The sequence below is a fragment of the Lytechinus pictus genome, chromosome 19, assembly GCF_037042905.1.
Source record: "Lytechinus pictus isolate F3 Inbred chromosome 19, Lp3.0, whole genome shotgun sequence".
Taxonomy (NCBI): Eukaryota; Metazoa; Echinodermata; class Echinoidea; order Temnopleuroida; family Toxopneustidae; genus Lytechinus; species Lytechinus pictus.
The window spans coordinates 5,255,370-5,273,360 of NC_087263.1; the positions used below are offsets into that span (position 1 = coordinate 5,255,370).

General features: G+C 36.1%; 1 protein-coding gene across 1 annotated transcript; it reads right to left on the reverse strand.

The window, feature by feature from the left end:
- Nucleotides 1–1,477: 1,477 nt before the first annotated feature.
- On the reverse strand, nucleotides 1,478–17,736 carry LOC129283124 (lysosomal acid phosphatase-like). The gene is made up of 10 exons (XM_064113805.1): nucleotides 17,537–17,736; nucleotides 12,537–12,632; nucleotides 11,691–11,936; nucleotides 10,646–10,744; nucleotides 9,217–9,309; nucleotides 8,766–8,889; nucleotides 7,486–7,574; nucleotides 5,271–5,380; nucleotides 3,434–3,609; nucleotides 1,478–2,485 (listed from the first exon to the last, which is right to left on the reverse strand). Exons 1-10 carry the CDS (start codon nucleotides 17,630–17,632, stop codon nucleotides 2,352–2,354), a joined length of 1,263 nt encoding a protein of 420 aa, XP_063969875.1. The 5' UTR covers nucleotides 17,633–17,736; the 3' UTR covers nucleotides 1,478–2,351.
- Between the last annotated feature and the right edge of the window lie 255 nt (nucleotides 17,737–17,991).

Below are 17,991 nucleotides of genomic sequence, written 5' to 3' on the forward strand. Positions count from 1 at the left end.
TATATAGACCATATCGGGCTAGCAGAGCTCCAATAGCGATGCATGAGCTGTATTAGTTATAGAGGAATATACTACACTCCCCAGTCTTCCATTATTCTAAAATGCAAATTATGTGTCCTATATGTTCAAATGATTTGAACATATAGGACACAGAAAATTAGAGTTATACTGTTTAACATATTTTTGCAATATAAAGCATTCACGCTTGCCCAGCTTTTAAAAAAATATATCACTGACAAACACACAAAAGAAGATAGAAAACTGGGGACTTTGGTTTATAAAAAGACATTTATGTAGATGTGAAATATACAAATGAGAAAGAAAAACATAGATGAAGATTGTCCTGCACAGTAGATGATTAGAGTGCGCTTATGCTTCCGATATTCAGACAAAAGACTTTACCGTTATGCTTTAATGTTTCAAAACATGGTTCTGTACTTTCTCATTTTCATTTCAATGGCGATCACAAACTCGCGGAAAGGCATGTTTCTCAAAGAAGACTGTTTCTTGAGAAACAAAAATGTAACATCGATTCGAAAATGATGTCATTATGAATGAATGCATTTCTGGGTGACCAAGATCGCAGCATAACAGCATAACACTCTTGACTGAAAAAAGATTGAACACAGAGATACAGAAGCGTTTCGACATGCACTCATCAGGGTCACTTCGCCAATCAACGCTCGTCATTCAACGTCCACGTTTCGGTTTTAATATATAGTGTAAATGTTCTCGCGTTCTGTTCATTCATGCGATTTTACTCCGATGAGTGCATTTAAAAAAACTTTGTATTTCTTTGTTTGATGTTTTTTTCCAACAACAATTTTTTTTTTTGGAAAGAGCATGTGTCCTTAACTGCATCTCTCCTCTGGATAATGGTAGCATGCTCCTAAGAAAAAAAAATACAGACAATACTTTACAATGAACCTTTATGATGAACATTATCATACACATAGGCCCGTGTTCTGAAGTCGGGTTTAATTTAAACTCTGTTTTTAACTTGTGGTTTAACTATGGAAAGCCAGTTGTTACATAAATCTCTAACAGTAGAGGTTCAATGTATCAGCTCACTTGACTCCCAAAACATTATCAACTGCCTGGAAAGGATAGGTATGACCGCTGTCTTCACCATTAAAGAATTACTAAAGAGCACAGTAAACATGAGAAGCATTCACTGTAAATAATTTTAATTTTAGCAGAGTTAGGCCATGGTTCAAGTTAAACCCGACTTCAGTATACGGGCCATAGAGAGAGAGAGAGAGGCAGAGCCTTTTCCTTGCTTTACGAAAGTGCCGCACAACCAACCTTTCTCTTTATATACCAAGCTCTAATTTACAAGAAACTCATTTAAGAGGAATTGAAAAGTCAACTTCCAGCCAATTCATAATTTCCAAATTTCAGCCTGATATATACAAATTTCAATTTAGCAGTCTTCCTTCATCCACCAGCAAAATATATATATATATATATATATATACAATATCAAAAGCGCACATTTTTATTGCAAATTCCACTGACCATTGGGTCCAAACTTGTAATACAAGTATACTTTCCTCTGAGCAATGATTGAAAAATCTGTATATACACCATCAATATGTACTAGAGGGAATATAGACAACTTTTAAAGTACAATAATTTTGATATATGATTGATAATAGTTCTAAGAACAATAAAGAATTTTATGTTTTTCAAGTGAATGTATTGTATTATAAGCAGATTATTTGAGTTTATGTGATTTGCAATCACTTAATAATCATTTGTAAATTTTGTAATTGACTTTAATTTCTTATAATAAAAGCAGAATTTGAAGGAAAAAATAAAAAATAAATAAATATAATTTGAGGCATGGGCATTGTTGATATATAAGTGTGACACCAAAAGGATATATGCTGGTCTTTAAAACAATATTGTGCAACATTTTAGGACAATGTTGTAATCTGTTTTAATGGAAATGATTTTGACCTTCATCCATTGACCACATTTCACCTAGGTATTCAATTAACGTAGGTGAATCAATCAATTGACCAACTCTGACCATGGTGATTCGGTAAATTCAAAGAGTTTGAATTATATTGCGCTGTAGCAATTGTAATTGTTTTTACCTATGTTATGAAAATATGAAAATAAACTTTGACCTTGGTCAAGAACCGGTAGTCATCTGACCAACATTGACCTTAGTAAATTGGTCAATCAAACAGAATTTCAGGGCAATGTTGGGCAGTAGCGGATTATTGCTATGTCTCTACTTGGTCAAATGGTCAATCAACATTGGTGGTCAATTCACCATCTTTGTTTGACCTTGGTCAATTTGACAACATTTCAGGACAACGTTGGGCGGTAGCGGACTGTTGCTACGCCTCAACGTCCTGCGGAAGGCGTCTGTGCCCTTCTTTCGTTTCCTGCTGCCTTCCTTTGCAGATCAGGAAAAGGAAAATAAGCAGAAGGATCAGGGCAATGATGGATGTTCCAATCAAGATAGGTATTGCTAAAGAGAAAAAGGAAAAAACAAAATCATAATTATAATTGCATCTACATTGTAATCATCAGAATATCACGGAAACATCATGACGTAGTGATTCTGACTGTGGCCTTCAATCAGTGGGTCGTGGGGTCAAATCCTACTTCATTCTTTAATTTCCTTCGGCAAGAATCAGCATTGTCCTGCACTCAACCCAGGTGAAGCGATTGGGTACCCAATAGGAATTTTTCCTTGAATGCTCTTAGCGCTTATTTGTTGGCTCAGCTCCAGCCGGGGTAATAATATGATGCCATGTAATAATAATAATCCACTTTTATATAGCGCTTTATACATCGGAACGACGTGTCTAAGAACTTTACAGATATATCATTACCCTAGTCATCGGATTCAATCAGTCATTCCCACACACAATGTGCACACATCCTCCACTCCCTGGGGAGTATTCCAGTCAGTCGCCGGTGAGGCGCACACAGTATCGGACAAGCTACAATGACTTTCACATCCTACCTGGTGCCCATTTAGCACCTGGGTCGAGAGTGGCGAAATGTGGATCAACGCCTTGCCAAAGGACGCCACACTGCGGTGGGATTCGAACACACGACCCTCTGTTTACAAGGCCAGAGTGAGGTTTGGTTGAGGGGGGAAGGTTCAATGAATGGATGAAATATCAAAGCAAGCATATTAGGAGGCTTCTTTCCTTCTAGAAGCAGGTGCATGTAAAGCAAACTAACAAGCACTCTACCACCGTTTTCAAGACCAGTACTTATATATTCTAAATAGATACACACACTATACCAAGCTGAAAATATTATAACGTAATTATATCCGTACAGGCAATAACAGATCTGTAATCAAAAGACTTCATTGTTAAGTTGAATATAAAAAAAAATTATAATAATAATCAGTGGGAACACAACGATGTGCTTTGATTAACGAAAGTGTATCGATACTTACTGTAGTTCTTTTTATATGTCGCTCCACACTCAGCTTCAACGCTTAAAGGTACCACGTCTTTTAAGAGCTCTTTGAAACGCTCCAGCCCACACATATCGGAACAGCTCTTTAATTGAAGTGTGTAAGGTACCTTCTGGTCTGTAGAATTCCTAAACCACATGCTGATGTTGAATGACCTAAAGGACACGATAAAAAGTGAATGATATCAAAATTAATCTTTATTATCTGATAAATAATATAATAATAATATAGGATTTGTATAGCGCACGTATCCACCTTGCTAGATGCTCAAGGCGCTCCTGTATTACCCCGGCTAAGCTAGTCTACCAATTCCGGTGCGCACAGCTTTTTGAGGAATTACTTCCTGCCTGTACCAATTTACCTCACCCGGGTTGAGTGCAGCACAATGTGGGTAAATTTCTTGCTGAAGGAAAACACGCCATGGCTTGGAATCGAACCCACATCCTTCAGATTGAAAGACGACAGTCTTGACCACTAGACCACGACGCCCCCATGAATACAATTTGCATTAAACTTCCAAATTCCGATCTCTGGGATCTGTAACAATTCTTTGTAAGGTGGACTCCTGGGCATCGTCCATAAAGCTTAACAGCACTGATAAGCTGTCATTCTAACAGTTACCATGGTAACAGTTGTAGACCAGCGCTTCTCAGCCAATCAAACTCAAGGATATTCCTGAAATTAATAGAGCTGACAATTTAGTCAGTGCTGACAACTCCAATGAAACATCCCCTGGTCTCTAGATAAACTTATGTAGTTCTCTAACTTCTTCTTATTTGCATTGTCGTTACTTATTACCATAGAGATAACTTAAAAGTTGTTTCAAACAATAGATATTATTTCTTATATCAATATCTGACAAGATTCAAGAAAGCCAAACTACTTTGTTGAAACAGAAACTCCTTTAAACCAGGTACACTAAAGATGGCCAACACAACACAGAAAGCAAACATGTGCATATTCATTGATTATTTCTTCAAGGGGAATGAAACACTTGGAACAAGGGGGCTTGTGTGGAAAGAGAAAAATCAAAGAATAAGATCAAAGAAAGTTTGAGAAAAATCAGACAAATAATGAGAAAGTTATGAGCATTTGGATATTGCGATATGTGTGATGTCACATGTGAACAACATTCCCTTTGATGGACTATAAAATACCCCCAAATTGTCTCTTTTTGCTCTTTCTTATGGTGATACAAACTCTTTATCCATAATATATTCTTTGAAAATTTGTATTACAAGCCCTCCTATAGAAAGAATTAATGATCTACTGATAGATGTGATAAAAGAGGCATTTTAAGTGAAATATATACAAAAGCAATGAGAAAGTTGTTCACATGTGATATCACACATCTTTGTCACATTGCCAATGGGAGGATCTACATTACAATAACCTTCAAATGCTCATAACTTTCTAATTATTCATTCAATTTTTCTTAAACTTTTGTTGATCTGTTTCTTTGAATTTTCTGTTTTCACGCAAGCGATCTTGTTCCAAAGGTTTCATTTTCCTTTAACCAAAACATCCTTTTACTGATAAAACAACATGGTTATTAACTATAAAGCAACTACCTTTATTCATTTGTTACAGAATTATTTACCACATATATACAAACACTTGTTGGTCATTTTTTGTTTCGTTAAAATTCATTTAGTGATAATTCATTAGGGCCCATTGCATTAAAGTTTCTTGTCAGATGCTTTATCTACCGGTAATAAAGTCTGTTTTATCAGACAGTAATATTGGGAGCAATAGTTCCCAGCTAATTAACATCAAGGACAGTTTTCACACATCGTTAACATCAAAGATATCTTACTTGGTATCTTTGTCTTCCCACAATTCCACTCCCACGGCCGATGCGTACGGAGACTGTTTTCCGTTGTACACGCCCAATGCAGACATGAAGGCGGCCAGCGTTGTATCATGCTGCAGGGGAGGAGAGAGAAATAGAATCGTCACGGGCGATGGGTCACATCACTAATGAGAACATGCAATTCAATGAAATAATCAACCATTTTTGTACATTAGACTCCCATTTCTCACCAATCTAACTTCATTTCAAGAATTGCCAAAAAGTCTTGATCAATTGAAAGCAGTATACATTCTCACAAGAACTAGGAAACGAAGACAAATAATTTCAGGCAGGTCTCACATATAGGAGGTTGGACTTGTCTATCTGATGGAATAACGTGAATAACATTACTGTTACATTGAGACATTTTTAAAGGGGAATGAAACCTGTGGAACAAGTAGGCTTGTGTCGAAACAGAAAAATCAAAGAATAAGAACAAAGAAAGTTTGAGAAAAATCGGACAAATAATTAGAAAGTTATGAGCATTTGAATATTGCAATCACTATAATGCTATGGAGATCCTCCCATTGGCAATACAAGGATGTGTGATGTCACATGTGAACAACTTTTCCTTTGAATGACTATAAAATACCCCCAAAATGTCTCTTTTTGCTTTTTCTTATGGTGATACAAACTCTTAATCCATGATGGATTCTTTAAAAATCTGTATTACATGCCCTCCTATAGAAAAAAAAACACATGATCTACAGATAGATGTGATAAAAGAGGCAGTTTAAGTGAAATATATACTAAAGTAATGGGGAGAGTTGTTCACAAGTGACATCACGCATCTTTGTCGCATTGCCAATGTGAGGATCTCCATACCATTAGTGATCGCAATATTCAAATGCATATAACTTTCTCATTATATGTCCAATTTTTCTCAAACTTTCGTTGATCTGTTTCTTTGATTTTTCTGTTTTCACACAAGCTATCTTGTTCTAAAGGTTTCATTTTCCTTTAAGGAATTCTTGACTTGAGTACATTTTATCATATCAAACAGGAATCTCAAGTATTTCAATTGATTAGATACACCAACCTATCTAAAACCATCATAAATCAATAGTATGTATAATCCAATCAGCAAACACTTCTTGCTGCTATGACCGGCAAGCATTGGGCAAGGGGGTATGGGGAGTCCATAAATGCATCAAAAATCCTCTAATCATAATAATAATAATAAAAATCTGCTTTTATATAGCGCTTAATACATCAGAACGTGTCTAAGCGCTTTTCAGATATATTATTACCCCAGTAATCGGAGTCATTCCCGCACACGCTGTATGCACATTCTCCACTCCCTGGGAGTATTCTAGTCAGTCGCTGTTGAGCCACACACAGTACTGGACAAGCTACAATGACTTTCATATCCTACCGGGTACCCATTTAGCACCTGGGTCGAGAGTGGCAAAGTGTGGATTAACGCCTTGCCAAAGGACACTAGACCGAGGTGGGATTTGAACACATGACCCTATGTTTACAAGGTGAAAATCAGAACCACTACACCAGGCTCTTCCTCTCTAATTTGGACCCCAAATTGTATTTTTCCCAAACTTCTTTCACTATGTATTAGAATGATACCTCCAATAAACACATTATACCTCTAAATAGAATAAATGGTGTAGGAAAAACTGCAAACACTGCTTTCACACATTATACAGACCTGCCAACCTCTGGGAATGAAAAACTGTATTCTGTGATACAAAAAACTGTATTTCCCCCCAAAAAGTGTATTTCATAATAAAATGCTTGCGCACTCGCCCATCACGGCACTCAAGCTGCATGCAAGCTAAAATGCGCACTGCTCTTGCAGATGAAAAAAAAACCCATTGAAACTTGTGTATATCTCACCCTGGTTTTTACAAAATGATTGAAAAAAAAACAAGTAACCTGAAATTACATTGATCTAATAACCATATTTGTGTATGTTTTATGAAATAGAGACATATAGAGATGATTTTTCTCAATAAATTACGATTTTTTTTTTTTTTTTTTTTTTTTTTAAACATATTTTTTAAAGAAAAAACGTACTGCCGTATTTTGGTTGGCAGGTCCGATTATAGCTTTGAAACTGATATAGTAACTCTGATGAAGAATCCTCTACAAAAGTTATAGCCCTTTAGCTGAAATGCAAGTATAATTTAACAAAAATGAATTTATTTGTAACTGTATAACTTACAGCTGAATACATGTAGAACTTGGAAGGGATGCCAGACACATTTTTACTTTTCTCTTCCATGTCGGCGATCATCTTACCAACCAGTGGACCTGAATATGTGATAAATGAAAATAAAAATACTTATACAACTCATTCAAAGATTCTTGTAATTTGATTGGTTAAAACCATTCAATATTTGATCCATTTTGTGCTGCATGCAAATTTTATTTTACATTGCACGGCGACCTTGCATTTTTTATTTTTCCATTGCACGGTTGAGCACTCTCCCTCAGTGTGTACCACTGAGCATGCGTGTGTACGTAAATTTTGTATGTGTGTGTGTTTGCGCGCATCGAAGTAACTGTAAGCGCATCAACAAAAAGGCTGACTGTGCGCACTCAGATTCATGAATCAAAGTGCGTCACAAAAAAACAAAAACAATTAACTGCTTTCATACACCGAGAAAATAATATTTTCAGAGAAAATGAATTGTCAGACAAAGGCAAAATATGTCTTAATTCCATCTGCTTTTTTTCTACTTCTTCTCTATTGTCAAATAACAAAATCTAGAAAATTTGTTGTATAAACCAAATGATGCATGTCTTCATTCGTCCATTATGCGACCTATCCACTCTCGTTGAGGCTTTGTTCAACCCATTGCACTCAGCCTAACGGCTTTGTGCAATGGATTGAATAGAGCCTCAACTCGCGCGAGGATAGATTGCCTAATGAACTCATGTACATGCATCATTTGTATACTATCAATGACCCCGGTGTGATTATATACAGTGGTGCTCAAAAGTTAGTGATCCCAAACGGAAAATGAACATATTCCAAGTGTTCAAGTTCTGCCATGTTTTAGATATTTAATTGTGAAGTCAGGTGATAAAATATTACAGTAAGAAGTTTGTTTCTCTGAGCTAACCGAACATTGTAGTGTTGGTGTCTACATTCAACACTCAACATGAAGGAGTGCATTATGTGGTGGGGTTCACTAACTTTTGATTACAACTGTAGCTACTGACCTAGGAAAATAATATATCTGTAAAGAGCAAAGAAATTAATTCAGATTCAGATAAATTTATTGGTCCATAAAGGACATCTATTGTGTTGGAATAGTACAATGCAAATTACATACAAACAATGTACAATATCACATTTACATTTACAGTCATGGCTCTATGGAAACAGAAACGCAGGGACATTGTTCAGAGGTTTCAACATCTATATGGAAGCAGGAAATTATTATCATCACAAACACAAAAACAATACAAAACACAAATAGAAAACAAAGATCATACCTCCTTTGAGTCTGGCAAGTTCCTTTGTGCCAAAAAGCATTGCCATGCCGATATTTGTCAAATTCTCCAGCTTAAGTATGACCTCATCTGTTGCCCACGTTGGGAGAGTACGATTATGAGCTTGCTGTTTGAAAAAGAATTAAATGATTTTGAAAATTCTAGGATGTAAATGTTAGTCTGAAGTTGCAACATTAAGATATACTTCAAGGACAATCTGAATAGAGTTGAAAATTATTAATAGCAAAAGCATAAATCATCACAAATTTCACAAACTAGCAGAAACCGGAAATATCTTCTTTTTCAATTTTCATTATTTTCTTTTTGTATTTTGGACATCTTTCAACTAATGACAATTTAATCAAAATCTGATGAAACAAAAGTTATCAGCAGTTTACTTCCTTCCAACATGAAAATCTGTGGGTGGGGCTGCAAACACTCAAATTATACTTACCTCACAGAAGAGGGGATCCTCTATTTTGTAGACATTGCTCAGAGTGATATCATATGTGACACCAGTATTATTCTTTAGCATCTCAAAGAAAGCCTAGGCAGAGAAAAGTAAATAAACATATCAATGCTATGCCCTGAAATTGTGGTGGTGATTTTCTCTTTTACCTGATTGCTAAGAAAGCATAAATGCTTGCAAGCAATAATCAAGAAGACCGAAGGCTTCAGGTCCTCTCTGAGGGACCAGGGCCCCATTGCATAAAAGTTACCATTATGGTAACTTTGCCATCTAATCGTAACTACCATAGTAACAATGATCAACAGCCAATCTGAATCAAGGAATCCATGCAAGTTACCATTTGATGGCAAAGATACCATGATGGTAACTTTAATGCACCTAGAGTCCTGGTAATGAGGATAAGTTAGTTAATAAAGGGCATTAGTGCACCAAGTGGTAATTGAATCTGGGTCACCAGAATCTGAAACCCCCGCTCTACCGACTGAGCTATCAAGTGTTTATTTCCATGGTTGACTGATTGATTGGATGATTGACTGACTGACTGACTGACTGACTGATTGATTGATTGATTGATTGATTGATTGATTGATTGATTGATTGATTGATTGATTGATTGATTGATTGATTGATTGATTGATTGATTGATTGATTGATTGATTGATTGATTGATTGATTGATTGATTGATTGATTGATTGATTGATTGATTGATTGATTGATTGATTGATTGATTGATTGATTGATTGATTGATTGATTGACTGACTGATTGATTGACTGACTGACTGATTGATTGACTGATTGATAGTTTGATGGATGGACAGATGGTGGATAGACAGATGAACTGATGGATGGACAGATGGAGGGAAGAAGTGAGTGATCAATTGACTGATGATAGATGGATGCAAGAGGAAGGAAGGATGGAGGGGTTGATTATTTGTATGTATGAATGATTTCATGAATTCTGGTGAAATCATTAAAAGAATACTATAGGCTAATGATTAATAGTAAAACTTATAAATCAATATATTAAAAACAACAGTAATGCATGCATCAACAAGGACCAAAGAACTAAAAAGTTATAGGCTAGAATCCCAGTTGTGTATAGTTCCTGTACTATTACCAAGAACACTTTTTCTGTTTGTTGTAACTCCTGTAGGAACTCAGCAGGACAGCATTTTTTGCTGGTAAACGCCTAGTTGGTATATAACCAATTACCTAGGAAACATTTTACGTCTTGGTTAATCAGTCATAGTGGCTGACTTTATAGACGACAGATATTACTCTTGGGCCTTTTTATCAAAATGGAGACAATGGCAGAGTGGGGATTCGAACTCACAACCTTGCGATTATGAGTCCAATGCTCTAACCACTGGACCACACGACACTGAACTGGAAATTACTTGGCATGTTCTCACCTTGTTTTCCTTGTTGATTTCCTTCACACGATCGTCCTCCAATTCTTTATCATACAGTTCATCATAGTATGGACATCGCGTGCCATCTGTACGCAGTAACTGAAATGGGAAATAGGTCACTCATTGGGAAGAATGTGTCAACGCTTCAAGCATTCGTTTAAAATGGAAAATAGCACAACATGAAATGTTTGCATGTAATTATTACTGTTATCATTGGTAATATCATTTAAAACATCATTATCATTATCCTAAACAATATCATAGTAATAAGTATTACTATCATCATTATTATTATATGCATTATCATATTAATCATTATACTTACTAACAAAGAATATAAAGCTTACTTTATGTCAAAAGTCCCAAAGACCTCTACAATAATAGAGTATGATTACCCTGGCTTAAAGGGGAAGCCAACCCAAATAAAAACCTGTTTTTGAGGAAAGGGAAAAAATCAGACAAGTTGTTAGGTGAAAGTTTTGATAATATCTGACAAACAATAAGAAAGTTGTAAATTTTTAAAAGTTGTAAAAATTGGTAATCACTATACTCATGGAGACTTCAAATTGGTCGCATATGTGATGTCGTAGTGATGTAACTCTTCAATATACTCCACAACAGGTGGCTAAGATGGCTAAAATTTCTTTTTTTTTCAGGTTTTACTCCAAATTATATTTATCTTTCATGAGGACATAAAACAATATACTACCTGGGTTATATCTAGAGTACTGCCCCTGGGGAATGGGTACTTTGAAGAAAACCACAAATCCCTCATAATTAAGTACATGGCCTATGGGAAAGTTATCTTTGCCCCTTGTCATAATTAACTTACCCAGTTGCCAATTTGAAATCTACATAGTTGTAAGGATCTTAATTTTAAAGCAGCCATAACTTTCTTTAATATTACTTGTCCGATTTTTTCAAACTTTCACCATTCTGTTTCATTTATTTTTCTCCTTTCTGACACAACATTTTATGACCACGTCTGGATTCCCCTTTAAATTAGACAGCTTTTTTTTCATTGCCAACCCTGCATCAAACTTACATAATCATCCTCTTTCGGAATGGTATGCACTGGGATGGGTTGCCAGGATATATTCCGATTGAACTGCATCTCTGCCAGCGGTGGGTACAGCCCCGCTAGATTACTCTCCGCTGACATCAGACAGCGATCCACGTCGGTGCTGCGGACGTTGATCTCAGTCCGGGTGTAGTTGGTGTTTAGGAACCCAGGTTCTTGGTACATATTCCCTAAGAACTGGCCGAGACCGTACTGCATCTGCATCCCAAGCTAGCATAAATAAATGGCAAAAAATATCATACGAGCTACTGATAATAATAATAATAAACAGTTCTTGTATAGCGCATATCACGATTATGAATAATGTCTCTATGCGCTTCCAAAGGACTTGGATACTGATAGTGAATGGATCCCACAAAATCAGAAAATTAAGGACCCACAGGATCAGTTGGGGCCAGGTCTGGTTGTAACACAAGATGGTATCAATAAGTCTACAACAGTGTTTAATTTGGGAATGCCATCCGTCTACTACAAGTGCACATTTCACTTGATTTACATTTACAAAAAAAATGTCAAAATTTATAATTAAAGTATAAATTTTCAGACTTTTGAAAAAAAATCTACTTGACCCTGGTATTCAAATTGCGTGCTTTCTTTCGAGTACTGTATAAGCCAAAATGTTCATGAACAGGTTTTTTGCGATTTCAGATTTTAGGGAAATTCATTATATAATTTTGTAAGTTTTGGCACTTTTGTTTTTGTATAATTTCACAATGAAGTACTAATTTTTATGATGATAGGCCTGCGAAATTTGTAAAAGTCAAACTAACATTAATATAATGAAAGAGGATGGATATTGTTTTCCCTCACCTTAGAAAGTTGACCCCATCCTTGAGGCCAGCTATCCTCCTGATAAGGGTCATTGGGGAAAGTTTCAGCTGGAGAACGATCACCATGACGATAGAGCTGGAAGATACAAATTTGAATTCAACATTAAATTTAGAGCTAAAGCAATTAAGTAAAAGTTGGAAAAAAGTTGAAAAAAAAAACAATTTCAAACAGAAACATCTTGCATTCCAAACTTGCAAGCTGTGAATGACACAAATCATCTTAATAACCATTTTCTTTGAAATTTTCGGCCATTTCATAAAGCTATTTGTATCTAAATTTACCCATGACTTCATGCATCATTGAAGCCATTTTCTTGAACTTGAATCCTCAAACTTTTACTTTTTCAATTTCACAAGAATGAATTTCTTATACAACTAATCCAATTTTAAACAAAACAGATCTATGCTTATTAACAACAGATAATTTAATCTAGATAGATCATAGTTCAGCTTTGCCTGATGGGAATATAAACCCGGGGATGGGGGCACTTCCACTGATGAGTGGATACCATGCGTGACCAAATAAAAAACATAAAAAGGATCTCTTTTTCAAAATAGGGCATGTTACATACATATTGTAATAAGGGTGTCCAAAATACTAAAATAATGAAAAAAGGGTATATATTTCGCGAGGGAAACTATGTGTTTACGGTCCAATTTGCGAGGGTATAAAAAGACTTTAAAAAATTAGTACTTTTTGCCCAACACTATGTGTTTAGGATCCGATTTGAGGGAGTTGTGTGTGGTGGTACTAAACCCAATGAAAGTAAAGGTAAAGCCGACATCCGTGATCGTCACGTCCATGACATAGGCCTAACAATTAAAGGTCAAGTCCACCCCAGAAAAATGTTGATTCGTACCTGTGCAGTTTTGGTGAGAAAATAGATCCTTTGAGAATACCTTTCATAATTCATATAAAATGTAGGAAAGTGAAATTCTAGGTTGATTTTGGTACAAGGTGGTAGAGAATTGCACGCTTGTTTTGACTGAATACTGTGTGGGGCACTGGAAGGCTTGCACTGCGAATGCATGCTATTGTTATGTGATGATAAAACACATCTCACATATTCAATAATATATCAATACATAATCAATACTTAATCGATGCTTCTACAGGAAGTATAAAAGGAAACTATATGTTTACCAACTCCAACTTTCTTAAGAAAGTATTACTCATTCTTCTTCCAGCTAAACTTCTGATGCACACACATTTTATGGGTTTCTTATTCACTACATTTCATGTTCTCCCTAAAAGGTCAACTCCCCAATTCAGAGTAAAGTTATGACGTACAGATTGTTTTGGTCAAGCATCCAAGGTTTACCAACACCTGTTTGGTTGTAAAGAGTCTCGACCAGACCAATATAAAAGGGGTTCACTTCTGAACCAAATCAGATTGCAGAATAGAGATTACAGACTAGTTTTACAGAATAGAGATTGGAGTTTAGAGCTACAGAAAAGTTAGACCAAAAGCTTCAGTCTCTGTATTTTGGTTGTTCCGCTGAACTACGTTGGCTCCACTCACCAATGCATAGACTGAAGAGTTGTTGGCCCGTGGCTGCAGACAACGTATTAAGAAGTAACGTTTTGTACGTCGTGATTTAAAACTGTTTTTAAGCAAAATTTACAGTTTCATGGTTTCCATTTTCAGGGAAATATAAATAACTTAAGTAATTGCGTACCTTGGACCGGAGTTATTGAAAAAATATCCTCTGGATGATTGAGAAATCTTTCATCTAAGACATTTTCACCTAAGCTGATGGTTTTTCTTGCAAGTTGCCATCTTGAATGACATCATTATCCTTATTAACTTTTCAATGTCTCGATATATCGAATGTCGCCTGCTACCTGTGATTGTAGTGGTTTAGCTCGCATATGGAGCAGATCGTATAATATTGAAAGCAATATCGATATCACATTCGTAAATTGGTGATGCCCTCTCCGTTTGTTGCTAAATATTTCATATTTTGGCTGCCATTTTGGGGGTGATTCTCGAGACCAAGACGGGACAAGAAAACATCGGTAAAGTACCATTTTCATACCTTTTGATCGATTTTTGCATATGTCGTTATTTGTTATATATTCCACATACATTTCGTAATTCCGAAGCTTCGTTATTCCGAAGGTTCGGATATTCCGAAGGTTCGTTATTCCAAAGGTTCGTATTTCGAAGGTTCGTAATTCCGAAGGTTCGTTAGTCCGAAAACGTGATGATTAACGAACCTTATTTCGTTTCCGGACTAACGAACCTTCGGAACAATGACCTTATTTTGTTTTCGGACTAACGAACCTTCGGAATATCGAACCTTATTTCGTTTTCGGATTATCGAACCTTCGGAATAACGAACCTTCGGAATAACGCCACAAATGTTCGGATTAACGAACCCTTTTACGTTTTCGGATTAACGAACATCGAGGTATAGGCAATTTTTTTGTTTCGGAATTACGAACCTTCGGAATAAAGAACCTTCGGAATTACGAAGTGTAACCATATATTCAAGATAGTAGTTGGGTAGTTTCTAAATCCTTAGACTGTAAATTCGAATTAAAAAAGAATATTAAAGTCTGGACAGTTAATCGGCGAATTGGCGGAAGTGATAACACATGCGAGCTCACATAACGAACTACCGTCGGTGAATGGGGATTATAGGGAAATGTCAGAAATTGTTAAGGAAATCCCCAGAAATTACGGTTATTCCTGTCTACAGAAAAGTATACTACATCAGTTTGCAGCATTTATAATATCTTCATCTTCAGAGTATAGTCACCATCAGACTTACTCATGAATGTACATGTATTTGTCATCATCATCATCAAGTTATCATCTTTAATAAAAATATATGAACTCTACATCTTGCATTGGTTCGTCTCATTTAAGTCTGGTTGAAAGCAAAAGTGCAATATTGAACCGAAGACAACACAACACTATATTTTCATTCATAAAATGGCTCGTAGCAGTGGCTGGATGACGTCGTGTAATAAGTAAAATGTACACGCCCGCTAGCATTGAACTCTCCCCTATCCGTTCTATACAATTTGCCACTGTGGAAAATTAACTAAACATTGCCAACCTTTACTTTGCCACACAGGGAGTAGTACTAGTAGTAGTAACAGAGAATAAGGTTATATTATAACCTTGTTCATTGAATGAGTGGGGTTGAATTTGTTCATGCAAGGATCTATTACTAGATTATGACATCCTAATTTACCTTTTCAATGACAAATTGTACACTTTTTTCAATATGAAAAGGTTTTTTTTTTGCTTTACATTACCTTATTAGTTAAATTATTCAGTTAATCAATTATGCATGTTTCAAAGAAAAACTATTTCATAATTTTTTAGTCTAATTTTAATTTCTATAAAAAACATGATTTTTTTTTTATCTACATGAATAAAATATTGATTACTTTAGAAAACATTCTTTCATCATATTCATATTTCAATCTGATGTGATGATAATGAACTTTTCAAGACAATATGCATGTTTAAGTTTGCATGACACAAATCATAGATCGATCCATTTAAAAAGGTGGGGAAATGAAAAAGGATAAATCCACTCATTCAATGAACAAGGTTATGATATAACCTTGTCCTCAGCTCAGTTATATCTCCATGTGTGACAAAATAAGGGTGGCAATGTTTGGCTTATTTTCTCTTTTTCTTTGGGACAAATGCTTGATTTTTTTTTTACACTGACAGTTTCCATTACACCTATTCGTCATTCAACTTGGCTCTTATTCTTAAGTAAATTTGATTCTTTAAATTATTTTTTTCTTAATTAAAAATAGAGATCAAAAAATGAAAATTGTCTTGCCATATTACTTTCCACCAATACAGGGCATACACAAAAATATGCCCCAAAATCAAGTTTTTGAGCGCTGGCAGAGGCTCTGGTGAATACAAAAATTATTCCCAAGTTACTAATGAAAAATAAATTGCAACTGTATGAAAATTAGTAATTTTGGTCACAAAAGTGATATTTTAATGATTTTTTAAAGTATTTATGGGGATTCATCAAGAAAGGAAGAAACTGGGAATTTCTCAAAATATAGATTGATGTGAATGAGTACTAAGACCCGGGGGGGCCACTTACATTGACGAGTGGATACCATGCGCGACCAAAAAAACACGTAAAAAGGATGTCCTTTTCACGATAGGGCACGTTACGTACGTAACGTGATAAGGGTGTCAAAAACACAAAAATAATGAAAAAAAGGGTGTCTATTTCGCTAGGAAAATTACGTGTTTAGGGTCGAATTTGCGGGAATGATGAAACAAAATTAAAATGTTTTATAAAGGATGTCCATTTTGCCCCAACACTTCGTGTTTAGAGTCCGATTTGCGCGAGGTGTAGAAGGTGGGGTCGTACTAAACCAAATAAGGTAAAGCCGACGACCGAAGGACCCGTAACAATAAAACATTCCTCTACTTGTTTAGGGGTTCATTTCAGGGAATACTTGCCAAGAGTATCGTTTTGTTTCCAATACTTGTTAAGGGTAGGGTTTCACACGCCAATACTTGTTAAGGGGTGCATTTTCAGAGTATGGAAATTACGTGTTAAGGGTGCTTTTCGAGACCCCATGGTCGCGCATGGTATCCACTCGTGAATGGAAGTGGCCCCCCCCCCCCCCGGGTACTAAGATTAATTGTCATCGAGCTGTCATTAAGTCCTAATATTATAAGTTTCATGCTCATTTTTAATTTTATAACCTACAATTCAAACCATTTGCCATGAGGCATGACATATGATAACATAACAAAAGAATGATAATACAGTAATAATATAAACCGTAGTAGTAGTAAGTGATTGCCATGAAAAAATAAGAACTAACAAGTTATGCTGGATGAAGATAAAACGAGGCACAAAGTCAAAGCCAAAGGTGAAAACTGAAAGTGAAACAAGCATCCATTTTAAACGCATGGGACTAAGTTAAAGTTTTCAACTTCAGTTTTATTCGATACATAAATAAAGAAATCTTACCACATTTACGAGACGTAAGGTACTCTCTGACATAGCACCACTTATCACAATGAAAATTGCCAAAGAGATAAAATGGATAGAGCTTAAGAACGACATTTTTCCTTCTTTTCCGTGAGCCGATCGGACCGGAACACTGTTTTTTGTTGACAAGAATGGAAGATTGATCGACTGATTGTAGATGAAGTCATGTGATGCTCCCGGGGTACGGTTTAGATGCCACCGACCCCCACCCCCCCCCCCCCCCCCCATGGAAACCGGGCACGGAACGTGTAAAGTGAAAGAAACCCGGGGCAGGGGCGGATCCAGCCTTCGCCAATAGGGGGGGGGGGGTGACGGCGGAATTTTTTCAGCCACATTTCCCCCGATCGGCCGCTCGAAGCTAAGTTGATATTTGTTTGTTTGAAGGGGTAGACCTCTAGTGCTAGAGGCTTTAGATCTATATAGTCACTTAAAGG